At 42.0% G+C, this 16,012-nt stretch overlaps 1 protein-coding gene across 1 annotated transcript; it reads right to left on the reverse strand.

The window, feature by feature from the left end:
* Nucleotides 1-312: 312 nt before the first annotated feature.
* Nucleotides 313-14,381, reverse strand: LOC117715298 (C-type lectin domain family 2 member E-like). Its single transcript, XM_034512051.2, has 6 exons — nt 14,246-14,381; nt 5,881-5,975; nt 3,365-3,481; nt 3,091-3,275; nt 2,417-2,523; nt 313-1,591 (listed from the first exon to the last, which is right to left on the reverse strand). The coding sequence occupies exons 2-6, from the start codon at nt 5,930-5,932 to the stop codon at nt 1,453-1,455; spliced, it is 600 nt and encodes a 199-aa protein (XP_034367942.1). The 5' UTR covers nt 5,933-5,975; nt 14,246-14,381; the 3' UTR covers nt 313-1,452.
* Between the last annotated feature and the right edge of the window lie 1,631 nt (nt 14,382-16,012).

Below are 16,012 nucleotides of genomic sequence, written 5' to 3' on the forward strand. Positions count from 1 at the left end.
GAGAAAGACCTAAATGCAGTATGAATTGAACACTGGAGAAAAGTATTTTTCTGAATGAGATATGCTTGTATTAATCTAACAATGAGCAGGGTAAGCCCAGTGGTGGTGGTACATACCTATGAATTCAGAACTAGGGAGACAGAGGCAGGTAGATCTCAGACTTCAAGGCCAACCTGGTCTACAAAGGAAAGCAGGGCTCAACACAGCCAAGAATACACAGAGAAATTCTGTGTCAAAAAAACCCAAACAACAACAACAAAAACAAGTAATAAAAATACAGATTCAAAATAAACACAGTCTACTACAAAAAAAGAACTTTAAAATTTTTTAATTTCATTTCAATGTGTGTGTGTGTGTGTGTGTGTGTGTGTGTGTACAGTGCAAGTTTGAAGTTCACAGACAACTTGTTGTGGACAGTTTTAGGCTTCCAACATGTGGATCCAGGTGTTGAGTTCAGTGTTAGTAGTCGGTGCCTTTACCATCAAAGTCATATTCCTGTCCCTGAAGTAACACTTTAATAGAGAGCAAGGCTATATGGTGGTACCAGGCATCTGGGGCTTACAGAGTGACCTTGTTATAAAACAAAATTTACAAAAACAGATAGAGGTAAATCTCAGTAGTACAGCGTGAGAAGGTTTAATCCATATATAAAGTAAGAAGAAAGAGTTAACAGAGAAATTGCTTGTGACCTGTTATTTCGTCCTTTTTGGGACTCATCAGTACAGTGTAGCACATAATCCAAAAATTTAAAATATTTGTCCTTAAATTTTAACAATGTTTAAATGATTGCAAGATTAGGCATTAAATGCTTTAAGGGAAGGTTAGTAAAATCTAATAAAGAATAAAATTCATGTGGCGTACGTATGTATGGAGTTCTCAAAAAAGTTAAATTTGGAAAATAAAATGACTCTTGTTTGTAACATATTCTTAGTCTGTTGATTTTTAAAAATCTGAGAAGTAAAGTAAAAATATTTGACAATGCTATTAAATCTCAGTGTTCAGCACTGCTTTTATTTTTGTATAGAACTGCCTTCATATTGGTCATTGAAGTTTTTAAAGAAAATGCTGACTATATTTACTATAATGTTTGGAGGCCACAGGCCAATTATCACCTTTTCCTGTGATTACAGAATCATTTTCATGGGTTCAGCCACCCCATATTTTAGGTCCCTTGAATTCATAGCAAGGACAAATGAAAAAGTTCATACCTGATCATGAAATGAAGCTCACTAATACAGATCTGTTTATACTTTAGTTTTACATATGAGTACTAGAATCATCTATCTGAATTCTATGCAGTATATCTATGACCCTCTAATCAAATTTTTGTCTTGGCTGTCAATGTGATTGTTGATGGATTTGGATAATGGTTTTGGTAGATCAGGAGTAGAGGAGCAACTGTAGATAGCAGGTCACAGGGCATCTGTTCTCACGCATACTTTGGCACATTCCCTACCCTAGATTTACAATTACTGGGCAGCGTATGGTGTTGGGCTTGTTACAGATCCATTTCCTAAGTGTGCAGCTCCTACCACTGCTGATCCCATTGTCACTCAGGTAGGCACATACTTCTGCTCCTCGGATGAGAACCCTAAAGCAAAGAACAAAGAATAATTACTGCACAGGCCAACAGTGCATTCAAACACCTGCACCAGTTTTATACCTAGCATATCTTACATCCTCAGGCTTGACTTGAACACCACATTTTTGTCACTTATCCATGTGGAACCCTGGAATGTGTGTACGAGGGAATTGACTGGTGCTTGCTCTCATGTTCAAACACACTGTGGCTACAGGTGACTTCAATGGGGGTGATTTTCAGTTTTTGATGTATTTTACACATGTATAAAAGTGGGGGAAACCCAACTTAGTAAATTTCTTTAAGGTCTTTAATGATCGATGTTGACTATGTCTGTATTTTACCATTCCAGTGAAATGGCTCTGTTCAAAACAGCTAGATATGCTCACACACAAGAGCTGTCTCTAGGCTTTTTTTTTTTTTTTTTTTTTTTTTTGGATGAGGAGGCATTAGAGAGGTTACCAATATATGTGGAGTCTCTGCTTCTGTGAACAGGTACAGCAGTGCAAACAAAGGACCAACAAGTCTTACTCATGCTGTTTTGCATTAGCTTCCTGGACTTTGTAACCCCCACTGCCCATCTGTAGTTCTGACACCAGCAAAGAAAATTTTAGTTGGTGATGGAGCAGACAATATCTCTCCCAGATGCCATCATCGTGGTATATATTTTTGAGTGAAATTACTCTAAGTAAATGTGTTGAAAGATGGCCAGTAAATAGGATGACATTCAAAAAACTTAAGCTTGTGAAGCTGTGGTGTTAGCATCTCTTACAGATACAATGTACACATTTCAGAGCAAATGAACTCAGTATAAGGGAAATTTTTCTGAGAACGTACAAGTTGTTATACTCAGTGTTGTCTGTCCACATCCAAGGATGCTCTGTTGACTCTCTGTGCAGGCCGATCCAGTGGTCAGAAGGCCCCTTGTATCTCTTCAGAAAATTCTGTCATAACAAAGATGAAGTAAATACACATGTCTCTCAGTTTCACAGGATCCTTGAGTCTCCATCCAAGAGCCTCCTCTCAGGATGGCAGCTTCTTGTAACTGAGGGTCATCAACTTTAAAGCCATAATAACCCTCAGTTCTCAGTGTAAGCATTTTACACCCATAACGCCAAATACATTGATGATTACCCATCCCATTAGTCTTGGAAAGTCTTTGATTTATGATGTCCTTGCCATTTTTAATAGATGCCACATTCAGTGTGCAACATGTGAATACTTGGAGAAAAGCTTGCACGACTACAAGGTATCTCTGGACGTTGTATGTCTGGCCTGGAAGGTCTTACTATGAGCACTACATGAGAACAGGTCTCTGCAACAGCTTAGGGCTCAAGCCAGAAGCAATGACCTAAGGAAATGGCACAAACCACTGTTCTCCACATGTACCCCATCTGCCTGAATGAGATCCTTCCCCATGCTTTAGCCCCAAGCTCTCTATCTCAAGGCAGTACACATACAACAACAACAACAACAAACCCAACAAACTAATTACTGATGCCCTTTCTTACCAGCTCCTCCAGGCTGTCAAACAGAGCTAGATGGGCATCTAGTGCCATGCAGGAGAACTGGCTGAATGTCCAGTTTCCCATGTCTTCAGAAAAATAAAAGCATTTTCTTCCAAATCCAATCCAGCCACTTGGGCATGTGGCAAAGCAAGGTTCACAGCTCTCCATGATTGCGTTTTTATTTCTCACTAAAATGCAGACAGTGATATAAAAATGTAATACAGAAACATTTGAATGTGGACAGAATGCTGCAGAATTTGGAGAGTCAGTCACTTACCTGACAAAGCAGCAGAAAGAACAACTACAGCTACAGTGAGGACCGTGATCACTCCATAGCAGCAGTGAAGCTTAACATGAGACTCAGTTTTGAGAAATTTTGCTTGGAGTTTTTTACCTGAAAATATAAATGTGAGAATGTCAATTTTAAAACCCTTTTATAGAAATATATAAATTTACCCCAGAACCATGTGCAGATTTGCCTTGTACCCCACATAGTGCAAAGCCCTTCAGAGAAGCTTTCAGTTCATAAGTGATGTCCTTGGTTTGCAGAACATTAGAGGAAAGGGAGGTAGACATTCTGTCATAGAATCTCCCAGTTATTGAACTAAAGGCCAACGAAAGAGCAAGAAACAGAAAGAGTGAAGATCAGGATGAAGAAGAAACAACGACAAGGTTATCTATAAATCTGGCTCCATAGGAATAGACCTGGTTAGGACTGAGGAAACCATGATAGTAATAAAGACAAAAAAACAATGTGCCAGGACTGTGGATGCCAGTACATGAAAGTCAGGATTTCAAGGCTAATCTTGGCTAAATATTGAGTAAGAGGCTGAGAGAACTGTTATAATCTGTTCTATCCATCCATGAATGGAGCTAACTAGATCCACCTAATGATATATAATTCAGTATATTACCAGAAAAAATTAAAACAAGCATTTCTTCAAAATCAACAAAAGCATGTTCAAAATTCAAGGTAAATTCAAAATAACAATTCTGGACACATTAAGAATTGAAGGAAGTTCTCTAACTTGATAAAAGGTTTGTACTGGATAGGATTGTGTCAAGTTGACACAAGCTAAATTCATTTGAGAGTAGGGAACCTGAGTTAATAGAACACCTCCATAAGACTGGGCTGTAGGCAAGACTGCACTACATTTTCTTAATTAGTGGTTGGTGTGGAAGAACCCAGCACACTGTGGGTGACATCATCCCTGGGATGGTCATCCTGTCTTTTATAAGAAGCAGCATGAACAAACTGCTAGGAGCAAGTTAGTAAGCAGCGCCCTCAACAGCCTCAGCATCAGCTCCTGACCCCAGGTTCCTACTCTGGGTAAATGCCTGGCCTGAGTTCCTTCAGTGATGAACACTGCTATAATAAACACTCTCCTTCCCAAAGTACTTTGGTCATGGTGTTTCCTCCAAGCAATAGAATCTCTAATTAAGACAGGTACCTATGATACCCCAATACAAAAATTGAGCCAGCATGAATGCTTTTCCCCAGTGACCCAGAAAAAGGGAAGGATGTCTGCTCACACTCTTCTAGTGTGACCTTGGGGGTCCAGGACAAAAGAACAAGAAAAAGAAATCACATTCAACCATCATAAAAAAAGATGAAAGTTTTGATAATCAGACTACATGGATATATCTACATATGCAGTTCTAAAGAGGCTATTACAAGGGCTTTTAAAGTCATGAATGGGTTTATAATATTGCAGAAAAATATATCGATGCACAAAATAGTTTTCATTTTATACACTAACTCCTCCTCCTGTTTCTCCTTCTTCTTTTGTTTAAACCTCAAATGTTTATTATGGAAAAGTTGAATCATATATAAAAGCAGTATAATAAATTCTTAATTCAGGATAACTTCTCTCACAGAACTATAGGGTGTGTATGTTTATCTATGCAGAAAATAAAAATGTTTCAGTTATGGGAAAATTTGGTTCAGCTGAAAAGCCTCTACATTCTTTTTGGTCTTGCTTTTTTGGTGATTATGAACGCTGTTTTACAGGAAGCCCACTTTTATTTCAGTGAAACAAACAAGAAAATAAAAATTAATGTAATGGAAGAGAGTAGAAAGAAATTTAAAAAAATAAATGAACAAAACAGACAGTTTCCAAATACAGAAGAGGGTTTTTTTTTCTAAATACAGAAACAGAAATTCCACAGCATTGATCATTTTCATAATTCAGCACAAACCATACATGGCAGAAGATTTGCTGGTGGGGGATTCAACCTTGCCCTGCACCTCACCTTCTCCCTTCCTTTTGAAGCAGATCTGCAAAGCTCTATCACCACAGGGAACTTCAGAGCTGTGCTCATTGAAAAATTAGAGTCTCCTTCACTTTGGGACATAAGGTGCATGCTATGCAGCAGCATCCTCCTATTCACCACTGTGTCCTAGCAAGCTAAACACACACACACACACACACACACACACACACACACACACACACACACACACACCAGGCTAAAGAAACAAATGAAAAAAAAATATACAACAAAAGCCAAACCCCCAAACCAACGAACAAACCAAAAATCAAAACCAAATAAAACAAATCTATGTCTCAGGCTCTTGTAGTTAATTCATCATTCGTTTCTCTTTTCCAGAAATATTTGAGTGTTAAATACTCTGATGGAGTAACTAATATAACAGATGCCTCCAAGCGTCTCCACTCGTACAGAGACTCACTATGACAGGTTAACAGGCAGGATTCTCAGCTCTTCTGAGGGTCTCTGTTGAAACTTCCCTATATTCCTTTAGTTTGATTCAAATTGCATTAAAATGCATACCCGTTTCTCCCACCTGAAGGCAGTCTGCAGCAGTGAGGTCTGTCTTCAGCATGCCTGTAGAAGCCTCTTCAATCTTTGCAGCACTCACCTATGAGCTGAGAGGAAGAGCTGAGACTCAACTGAGTTCAGGAGGAGATTGGAAACAAAACTGTGAAGAGGGAGAAGGAGCCTGCTATACTGTCTGAGTTTTCTAGTAAGCACTTTACAAGCTCAGCCCAGACAGGTGATTTCTGTGTTCAGGTCACTCCTACATGTGTTCATGTGACTCCTTCTCAGTCCTGAACACATCACCAGTCGGCACATAGTTTTCTGTCTGTTGGAGAAACAGAATTACAAGATAGGAGAATATGACAGGAAATTAAGTGGACTTTAAACACAATAAACGAAACTGCTAAATGCCCGAGAACTGAAAACTGTTCCTTACTTATTATCACTGATTCTTTAGGAAGAATATTGCTTTGATTGAAGATGCTGTTATTAATTGGGGGAACTATTTATTTGAAACAGGGTCTCACCTGTAGCTCTGGCTAGCCTCAGTCTCACTTCATAGATCAGGATGGACTCAAATTCTTGAAGAACAGCTTGCCTCTGCTTGTAAGTGCTAGCATTAAATATTCAAGCCAGCACACTTAGCCTATATATTTTAATGTTGGAAGATTTTTACTCACAGAATCTCTATATTTGGCCACTCTCACAATTGTCAGTAATTATGATGTTGGTTAGAAGAACCAGGGCACTGCTGATATGCAGATGAAGGGAAACACACAGCTACAGAACCATGACCTGTCCAGGGGTCTGCTAGGAGCAGCAGCTCCATCCTCAGTGGGCACTCCACAAAGAGTGCAGAAACAGATCCCTTTGAGAGATATTCTTGCATTATGGTTTACAGCATGTAAACTGGAAAGTTACAACATTCACGTCAGTGAGTGCTAGAGTGCACCCAAGAACTAAGTATAGACAGGAGAGGAACAAGCATACAGTGCATGTTGTAAAGAGCAACATGTACAGTGTAGTGGGAAAGTATATTGTGTTCTAGTTCCCCAATGGGTTGGCAGTGATAATAGACAGCAAAGTCCAGGTATGGCCACAATGTAATGGTGTGACCCTTACACTGTGCCCACCGAGGTTGGACGAATTACCTTATATCATTTTATTGCTCTCTTGTGACACTCATAGCTACCTGTGGCTATTTTAAGCCATTTGGATCTGGTCTGTCCTCTTTCTTCTTGTTGTCTCCTCATTCTGTCTCCTCTGTCTCTCTGTCTGTGTCCTGTTTCTAAAACTTTCATCCTGCCATCTATTTCCACTGCCCAATCACAGGCTCTAGCCTTATTTTTCACCTGCCCTCACCTGCTTACAGACAGCAATTTACAGGTTGTCTCCTCTTATCTCAGTCCAATGGTTGATACACGCTAGTAAAGGTTGAAATGTCAGATTGTAAGTAAATAAGACTGTTATAGAAAGGCAAACAAGAAAAGAGACCATGGATTAAAGCGCAAGATGGCAAATTTCTAAGACAGGCATGCTTGCCTCTGAGCCCTTTATATATTAAAATCTCTTTGCAACAAAGCATTATAAAGACTGGCATAACTGATGTTAACTAGAAGCTTTAGCACATGTTCCCTGTTATTACTGACTTCCTTCCCCAATCCTGACCATTGGCCAACATTTGACTCTCCTGGGCCCTGAGAAGAATGTCCTAATTTCAGCTGAGAAGCAGTTACAGAAGACAGTATGTCATCTCTTATCATCAACAAAAGGCAAGACTGTCAGGCCCAAAAAAACCCACCCATGTTCTACAGGACCACCTTGGGTAGCAAAGCACAGGCTGCTTTGGACCAGTCTGGAACACTGGAAGACTTGGAAGACTGGTCCAAAGCAGGGGCTCAAGCTGGTGGGTAATGCTGGAGACCTGAGGAAATTCCATCAGAAGCATGTTTGTGTCATTTTGCCAATTATTTCCTGAAAGATCCTGAAGAAACAGGGAGTGGCAATTATTATGTGGAATATGGAAACCACTTTGCCAAGGATATGTAAGAGCCAGGGGCCCAAGAGAGACCAAATATGACAGTTCTGCAAAAGCATTGGCCCCTGCCATTTGTAAGGTTTTCCCAGCTCCTGAATGTATTTAAATGTTTCTTCTACTTGCCTGGACTGATTTGCATCAGCTTTTCAGGTTCAGGGCCTACTGGTTCTGCAAGATCACCTGGGGCTGGATCTTTAAAAGCTGTTTTAGAGCAGTTTGCTAGCCCCAGTTGATTTCTGGGTGTTGTGGGCCAGCTGAGTGGAAGTCTGCTGGGATGGACATACACTAGGGACAGAAGGTAAAGTTAAGGAGCTTAGAGGAAAATTTTTATTTCAGTTCTACACTTGAAACTTCCAGGCCTGTGGTTCTGGTAGTTGGGTGTGTGTATAGAAGGAGTCTCAATACCAGGGGAAGGAAATAGCCCACACTCAGGGATAGGTAATGAGAGGGAAATCTTTAGTTGTTAATCGACAGGAGTCCTTATTTAAAGTCCATTTTAATTTGTGACAATGGATTCAAATCCAGACTCCCTGAAGCTTACATGATGGTTTTTACATTTACAAAAAAAAAAAAAAAAAAAAAAAGATAAAGTTTTAGATATATTAGCAGGATCACTGTAATCTGCACTGAACTCCTCACAGTAGAAAAGTAGCTAACTACTGTCTGTAAACAGTTGGAATAGACTCATACCTTAGAGCCATGGTGGAAGCTTGAGGGAGCCAAAAGGATAGTTCAAGGTTAAAAGCATAAATAAATATGTATATTTCCCTTTCCAGTATATCTTTCTTTGTTTCTATCAATTATCTAAAATATATTCTATATATAAATGTCTATCTATATCATCTATACCTATCTGTATCTATATATAAGTTCATATCTACTATTTATCTGTCTATCTATCTATCTATCTATCCTCTGACCCATTTCTAATTAAAAAACAACTAAAGGAAATTTTAAAAACTTGATTCTGTGACTATGATAATTGGAGCCAGTGCGTTACCAAGGCTATATTAATAGCTTATTATAACTCCATTAAAATGTTTAAACTCTGAACCTTTAGAGTCTTAATATCATGTATTGCCTTTAAGACTCGTTTTTCACATACCTCAAGTCACATCCTCAGACCTTTACAGTTTGCATTTGCATACCTCAAGTCACTTCATTAGACCTCACATACTTTAAATCCCTTTCTTAGACCCTCACAACTATAATAAATTTTAAGCCATTTTAAAATTCAATATGCTCTCTTCCTAGCTGTCCAAAGAGAGAGTCCCCTCCTGTCTGCACTCAGAACAAGATGTAGAACTCTCAGCTCCTCCAGCACCATGTCTGCCTGTACGCTACCATGCTGCCTGCCATGATGATAATGGACTTAATCTCTGAACCTGTCAGCCAGCCCCAATTCAATGTTTGCCTTTGTAAGAGTTGCCTTGGTCATGGTGCCTCTTTACAACAACAAAACCAAAACTAAGAGAGTCACAATGGTGCAGGACCCATGAGTGCCTCTGTAGTGGGAGGTTACAGGGAGATGAATGTAAGCAGAGCCACTCTCTCTTAGGGGATCAGAACTGGAGATACCCAGGGGAACATGGAGCACTTAAGGAACCATCAAATGCTCCATATACACACCCTGACCTGGCACCATTGTCTTAAGTGTCCATGACCAGAGGCCATCCACTCAGTCCTCTGCAGTGGGAAGACACTAGCAAAGGCCTCCCAGGCAGCAGAAGCTTTGCTCTGTACAAAACTATCTGGTGATATCATCCTGCAGAGGCTACCCTACCTAGAATTCGACTATAGTGTAGACTCCTTAGAAGGACAGCTAAAATTCAGATCCCATCCTAGTGTTGGGGGTTGAATCAACAAGAGAACCCTCAAAGAAATCATTTCCTATCAGCCCCACTGGCCTTATGATCCTGCCCTTTCCTTACACGCCTTGTTGTTGGGAACCTTCATTCATTCTTTCGGTATTGTATACATTTCTAAATAAATAGCCCAGCTTTCTTCAAGTTTCTGTTGCAATACTGGCAGAGAAGATTCCAGATTGATATGAGCCTTTCCCAGAAAACTATTCTGTAACAACATAGCAGATGCTAATTAGAGTTATACCCCAAGTTGTTGTTAAATGGCCAGGCTGTCTTGCAAGTATTTCTGGATAGAGGCTGGCCAGAAGCACGAATGTAAGCAAAAGCAAGCAAGGCTGGTGTTAGAATCTGGCCACCCTCTCTACTTCTTCCCCAGTCCTGTTCCTCCTCCTCAAGCTCCTTTCCTGGAATGAGAGTGCCTGTGGCTCAGGGACTGTGACTGTCACAGAAAGAGGACACACAAAGGCCTGGTCTGTAAAGCAAGGACTTTACTGTCTATGTCGCAGTTGATACAGCCTTGCCTTCTTCTTCCTTTAACACTGACACAGGTAGAAGTCTGCTGTCCATTCAGCAGCTCTGCTGTCCCTAGGAGGACCTGGTTCACTCTCTCAGCCCCTTGCTGTGAAGTAGGAAGTGAGGGTAGAGTTACATCTCAGTGATGGTTGGGGTTTATGTCCTCTAAGGGGCACAAGAGGAAGCTCCCACTTCCACTGCTTAAACTGGAAGGGACACCACTCTGAAGGAAACATGCATACACCTGCCCCTAAGTACAGATGCCAGAGCCCAGTCCAAGGTCACAGGAGGAGATGACAAAACCAGCCCTGGAGCCACAGTACTCAAGGTTATTACTGTCACCACAGTAATCACTACTTACTGGAAGCTAGGAGAGGGGTTGGGTACTTCACTGGCTCAAAACAACCTGCTTGGAAAGGATGTCCTATTTTATGAATGGAGACACCACCCCTAGTCAAGAAAGAAAGTACAGTGGTGTGACCCCCATTCTGAGTGCAAAGCCTGAGGTTTCTTCCACATCCATCTGCTTTCTGCTTTAGAGAGGTCAGGATCCAGCTCTTGAAGCCTCAGAAAGCAAGCCTGATGGCATGATTTTAAAATCCCCATTGAACCAGGCATGATGTTGCCTGCTTTCAATCCCAGTACTCTGGAGGCAGAGCCAAGAAGATCAATATGAATTGGAGGCCAGCCTGGTCTACATATCAAGTTCCAGGCCAGTCAAGGCTACTAGTGAGACCCTATCTAAAAAACATAATAACAATAAAATAAAATTTAAAACTGTATTGTTAAATGGAGTCAGGAATATCCTCTCAAGGAGGGATCTGTTATCCTGAAGTGTACAGAGACTATCTATCCCAAGGGCAAGCCTAGCTTCCTACTTAGTTCCTTCTATAAAGTTTGCTCTATGGGTCATGGAAAAAATTAAGATTGTATTAAGATGAAGCACAGCACAGAAGTTCTTGGCGATTACATTTTTAATCTTCTTCGAATTGGAATAACACACATAATCTCCCTCGTAAAATTTCACCTTCTCACAGCTTTCCTAGCACCAAAGAAGTTTCTTCAGTAACATGTGACTTGCCTGAGCTAGTGGCCCATGGCTGTTAAAAGGACCCACTGAGTCATTGACTCCCACACTTATTTCTTCCAATCCTAACCTATGTGGTGGTGGCAGCAATACAACAGAACAGCAAGGGACATCTGCATTCTAAAATACATAGCAACATAAAGAAATATATGTTGATATGTCTATTATATCTATATATCTATATAAAGATATATGAGGATACATATCTATATATAGTGTTCTCTCTATATAAATAACTAGACATAGACATACAGACATAAACATATAGGTATAGACATAAATATAGATATATTCCAGCGACTCAGGAGGCTAGAGTGCTAGGACCCCAAACCTGCATAACGTAGTGAGACCCTGACTCAAGATTTTAAAGGTAAGAAGACGGCAGAGTTATAGTGCAGTGGCAGAGCTCTTGCCTAGCATCTATAAAATCTTAGGTTCTATCTCCAACAAAGTCTCCATCATGCAGCAATGATGTACCAAGGCTGGGTGCTAATCAGGTGCTCACTGGATTATTCCCTGGGCATTTGTCTTCAACCATGTACCACTCCTTTAAAAAACAGCTGTCTTTTGTTTAGAGGGAAATCACTTGACAGCAAAACAAATTCTAAAGTGAGTTTCCCGAGTAGCCCGTTGGTTTTAAGGGAGGATGTTACTTCATTCCCTTGTTGGCTATAAAGAAGTGAATCTCTTTTAGGGACTCTGTTTCATCCAAGGTCAGAATAGGGCTCCATCAGTTTGCAGCCCGCACTGCATTGGTTGGCAGTAGGGCAGTAGGGAGGGTGGTAGCAAGCCTGCTGTGGCTGATTCTGCAAAGGACTCTCTGCCCAGTTTGGAGCCTGCCAATTCCAGATGAAATTCAAGTTTAAGCAAGCATCCAAGCCAGGAAGTCTTGTGCTGGCCAGTATTTCAGCACTGGCTGGAATCCATTAGTTAATTGAAAAGACAGTGACTACTCCTTCTTACTACACAGTCAACTTTAGATGAAACACCTGCCTCCTTTGAGCCTCCACAGAAACAGTCACAACCTGTAGGTGGCAAAGAGCCCAGTACAGGGCATGCAATGAGCTTTCTGCAGACAACAAAGACAAGACTCTGGAAATCTGTGAAATGCCTATAGCTCACCGTGGCAACAGTTCAGAACAAGTACATATTTGGTTTCCTAACTTCATCTTGCCTAAAATCTTCCAAAGGAAAGGGGTAGAAAAGCTGTCATTCAAGCCCTAGGAATCAAATGCCTTCCATTTCAGCAGTGAACCCTTCCTTTGGATAAAAGACACAGCCTTGGTATTTCTGTTGAAGCAAATATCAGTGACCACACATACTCTTATAGACACTTGACCTCTGTGCCTCTGTGGCTTTAGTTTATATTTTGAATGTCTTTTAAACAATGCTACCGCTGTTGCTCTGGTAGTGACAGTCCCAACAGAATGGGCAGCTGGGTAGCAGTTTCAGCTGGGAGGCATGCATCAATAAGGGCAGAACTTAGAATTCTCTTCTACAGATTCCCGACTGTCTTTGATGAAAGAGTCCCTGACCAGGAGTCAAGAGCAGAACAGGAACGCTGGGTGCAATATCTCAGGCTCTTGCCAGCAGGAGAGCCATGTGTGCTGCATCAATTGTGAGTCCTGCTGACAGCCCAGCTTTCTTAAAAATATATTTGGTATAGAAGAGCAAGAGAGTGGGGCTTTAAGGAAGACAGTTTCTGGACAAACACACTCCACCATAGTGGCTATACCAAAGAGATAACTGTCTTCCAGGAACAGAGCCCCTGCCATGGACCGTAATGCCTGAGATGGACTTTACCTTACCCTGTGTTAAGTTTCACTTTGCCTAGACTTTACCAGTAAGAAAAGAGAGGCTCACAGGGGTCATTTTTAACTTGCTGCCAATCCCATCACAAAAGTGACAGGATCAAAGATTGGAACCAGGTTTTCTAGGTCTATGTTCTATAAAAACAAAACTCTTGTGGCCTTTGCAAGGGCCCTCCCCTTCTCCTTCCCTGCCCTGGGTTTTCAGTCTGCCTCTCCCCTGGCCAGCATGCATGAGGATGCCTGTCCGGTTTCCATTGGCTCCTGGATCACAACTACTCTGCTTCCAGGTACAACAGAGGAAGCTCTCCTCTCCAACAGACAACCTGGAAGTTACCCGTACACTCCAGGTATTCTTAACATCTAAAGCAGGAAGACTGCTTTTAAGTGGGCAGTCAAACTCCATTCTATACCTTTGGCTTCACCCTTAAAGGATGGATGGAGGGCAGTTGTCAAGGGTCTCCCGAGGTAATTTCGGACACCACTAGCAACTCAGGCAATACAGAACCAAAGGTGCTTGGCAGTCTATTCATTTTTATACTTTTTACAATCTATGAAAACACTGCGCACTCCAGTATTCTTTCAGTTTGATATTCGGGCAACTCTGCCAAGCAAGCATTGTCTTGCTTCCTTTTTTTGTATCCCAGGAAACTCAGGGGAAGTCCTCCCTTAACCTCAGGACCCTAGGAGGTTCCTGGAAGCAGCCAGCCTGTCTGCAGAGTGCACTCAGGAAGGTCCAGGGCAGCAGGCATTTTCTTTTGGAGGCTACCCATTGGTCTCAGGCTCCTAATCCTACATTGGAATCACCCAGGGAGCTCTGAAAAATACCTTAAGAGATTCCGACAGAATTAATCTGTCGAATAGTCTGGGCGTCTGGATTTGCTAAATCCACACTTGATTCTAAGGCAGCTGGGCTGAAAACGCCTTAGATCTTGTTGAGATCTTGATTCTTCTTGTCTCCGAATCAGGGCTGCCTTTGAAACTCAGCCAGAGCTCTTCCACAGCACCCTTACTTTTCCTCCTTCGCTGGTTACAGAGCCAGCAGGAGCCAACCCCCATGACTTACCAAGTTGGCAGGAGTTTGGCTCAGGTGGCCTTGGAGTACGGGCTCTCAGCCTGGGGATCCGGGGACTAAGCTGGAGGCACAGGAGCTGGCGGTCCGGAATCCGAGCTGACTGGGACAAAGGCGGGGGGCCGCGCCCAGGTTCGGGTAGGCTCCAGGGAGGGAACGGGGCGTAACCGGCAGAGTAACCGCCAGAATAGGCGGGGACTGGCCTTAGCACCGCCCCTTCACCCACTTCCCTGGCAGGAGCCGCCGCACACTAGCAGGACGAGCTGCCACTGCGCAAGGGGATTGGGCAGGCCTTGGAGTTCGCCCAGCGGTGACACCCTGGGAACTCATCGCGTCGGCTCTGCCACGGCCACCAAGAGCCAAGGCCCTCCCCCTGAGAGTGCTACCTAGAGCCTGTAACCACAACCAATACCAGGACCCGGGCAGAAAGGCTTGTTAAACTAAGCAAACTAAGATCAAACTAAGATTCAGTTCGATCTGCTTTCAGAGACCTAGGCTTTCTCCCGGTCTAATGTTAAGTCTTCTCTTGAGCAGGAATAATCTAGAGCCTTTTCATTTCCCGTAAGGAATTATGCGAAGGAATTAACATGCCAATGAACCTTCCCAATATACTTTTAAACGCTTTTTTTTTTTTTTTTTTGACAGTTAAACAAAAGTGCTTTCAGATTTGTGGCCACATATAGTCATGGCTATGAAAACTCGCATGAGGTTGACCCTCTGAGAAAAGCAAAACTGAAACTTGGCAAGCACGTTGGGAGTGCAGGGTGTACTTGCATGGGTAAAGGCCTCCCCCCTCCTGCAGTGTGCTGCAGTGCTGCAGCTAAGTGACAGAAAGTGAAAGGGTTAAAAAATTTCAAAAACTCCTAGCAGGTTGAGCAGAACCAAGAGTGCAGGTCAGCTTGGTCCTGAGCTCTGTGTTTTAGGAACTTGGCTGACCACAAGATAGATGGTTGAGTATGAATAGACTCTTGAGAATAGCCTATACAAAATGTTCCCCATGACTGTTCCTTGGACCCTGTCACAAACTAAATACTGGGCTGGGACTTTCCACAGGTACTCTCCAATAACCCCCCTTCACTTCCCCTGGGTTGTGGTTCCCCCCACCCCACCCCAGGGTTGTGGTTTTTTTTTCCTTGTGGTTTTTGCCTTTAAATATTCTCTGCCTCCAAAGCCCGGGGTCAGACCCTACTGCCCCTGCGTGAGTCATGGGTCTTGACCTCAGCATGCTGATGGAAATATACCTCTTGCTGATTGCATTGAGTTTGGTGTCTTGTGAGTTATTGGGTGGACGTGAATTCCTGAGACTTGGGTGAGGTCCTCCCTTTGTGGGGGGTCTTACAAAGGAAAGCTTTTATTCTAAAAGTCTGAGGTGTGTTGCAGCAGCTGCTGGAGATGGACCCATGGACTTGTACCTTGCATCTCCAGCCACTGTTCATTCTTAGTCTTCTGCTTTCTGTGTAGACTATCATTTATATTTTTTTGAGACAGCTCTTCCTTACTTGTTATTTTGGACTTTTTACTTTGGGATAATTGTAAATTAATAAAGAACTGGAAGAAATAAAAAAATTAAAATCCAATCATTTACTATGAGACATAGGTGGTTGATTACTGAGAGCAGTCATTAAAAAGCAAGTTATTTTAAGTGGAGGAATTAAGATGGTAAAATCTCAGTGTTAGTAGCGGGATAGCTTGAGTTTGTTTTTACATTGAAACCTATTTTTATGAGTTTATTCCTTTTAATGTGAAGCCTGCGAGTCCATC

The sequence above is a fragment of the Arvicanthis niloticus genome, chromosome 9, assembly GCF_011762505.2.
Source record: "Arvicanthis niloticus isolate mArvNil1 chromosome 9, mArvNil1.pat.X, whole genome shotgun sequence".
Taxonomy (NCBI): Eukaryota; Metazoa; Chordata; class Mammalia; order Rodentia; family Muridae; genus Arvicanthis; species Arvicanthis niloticus.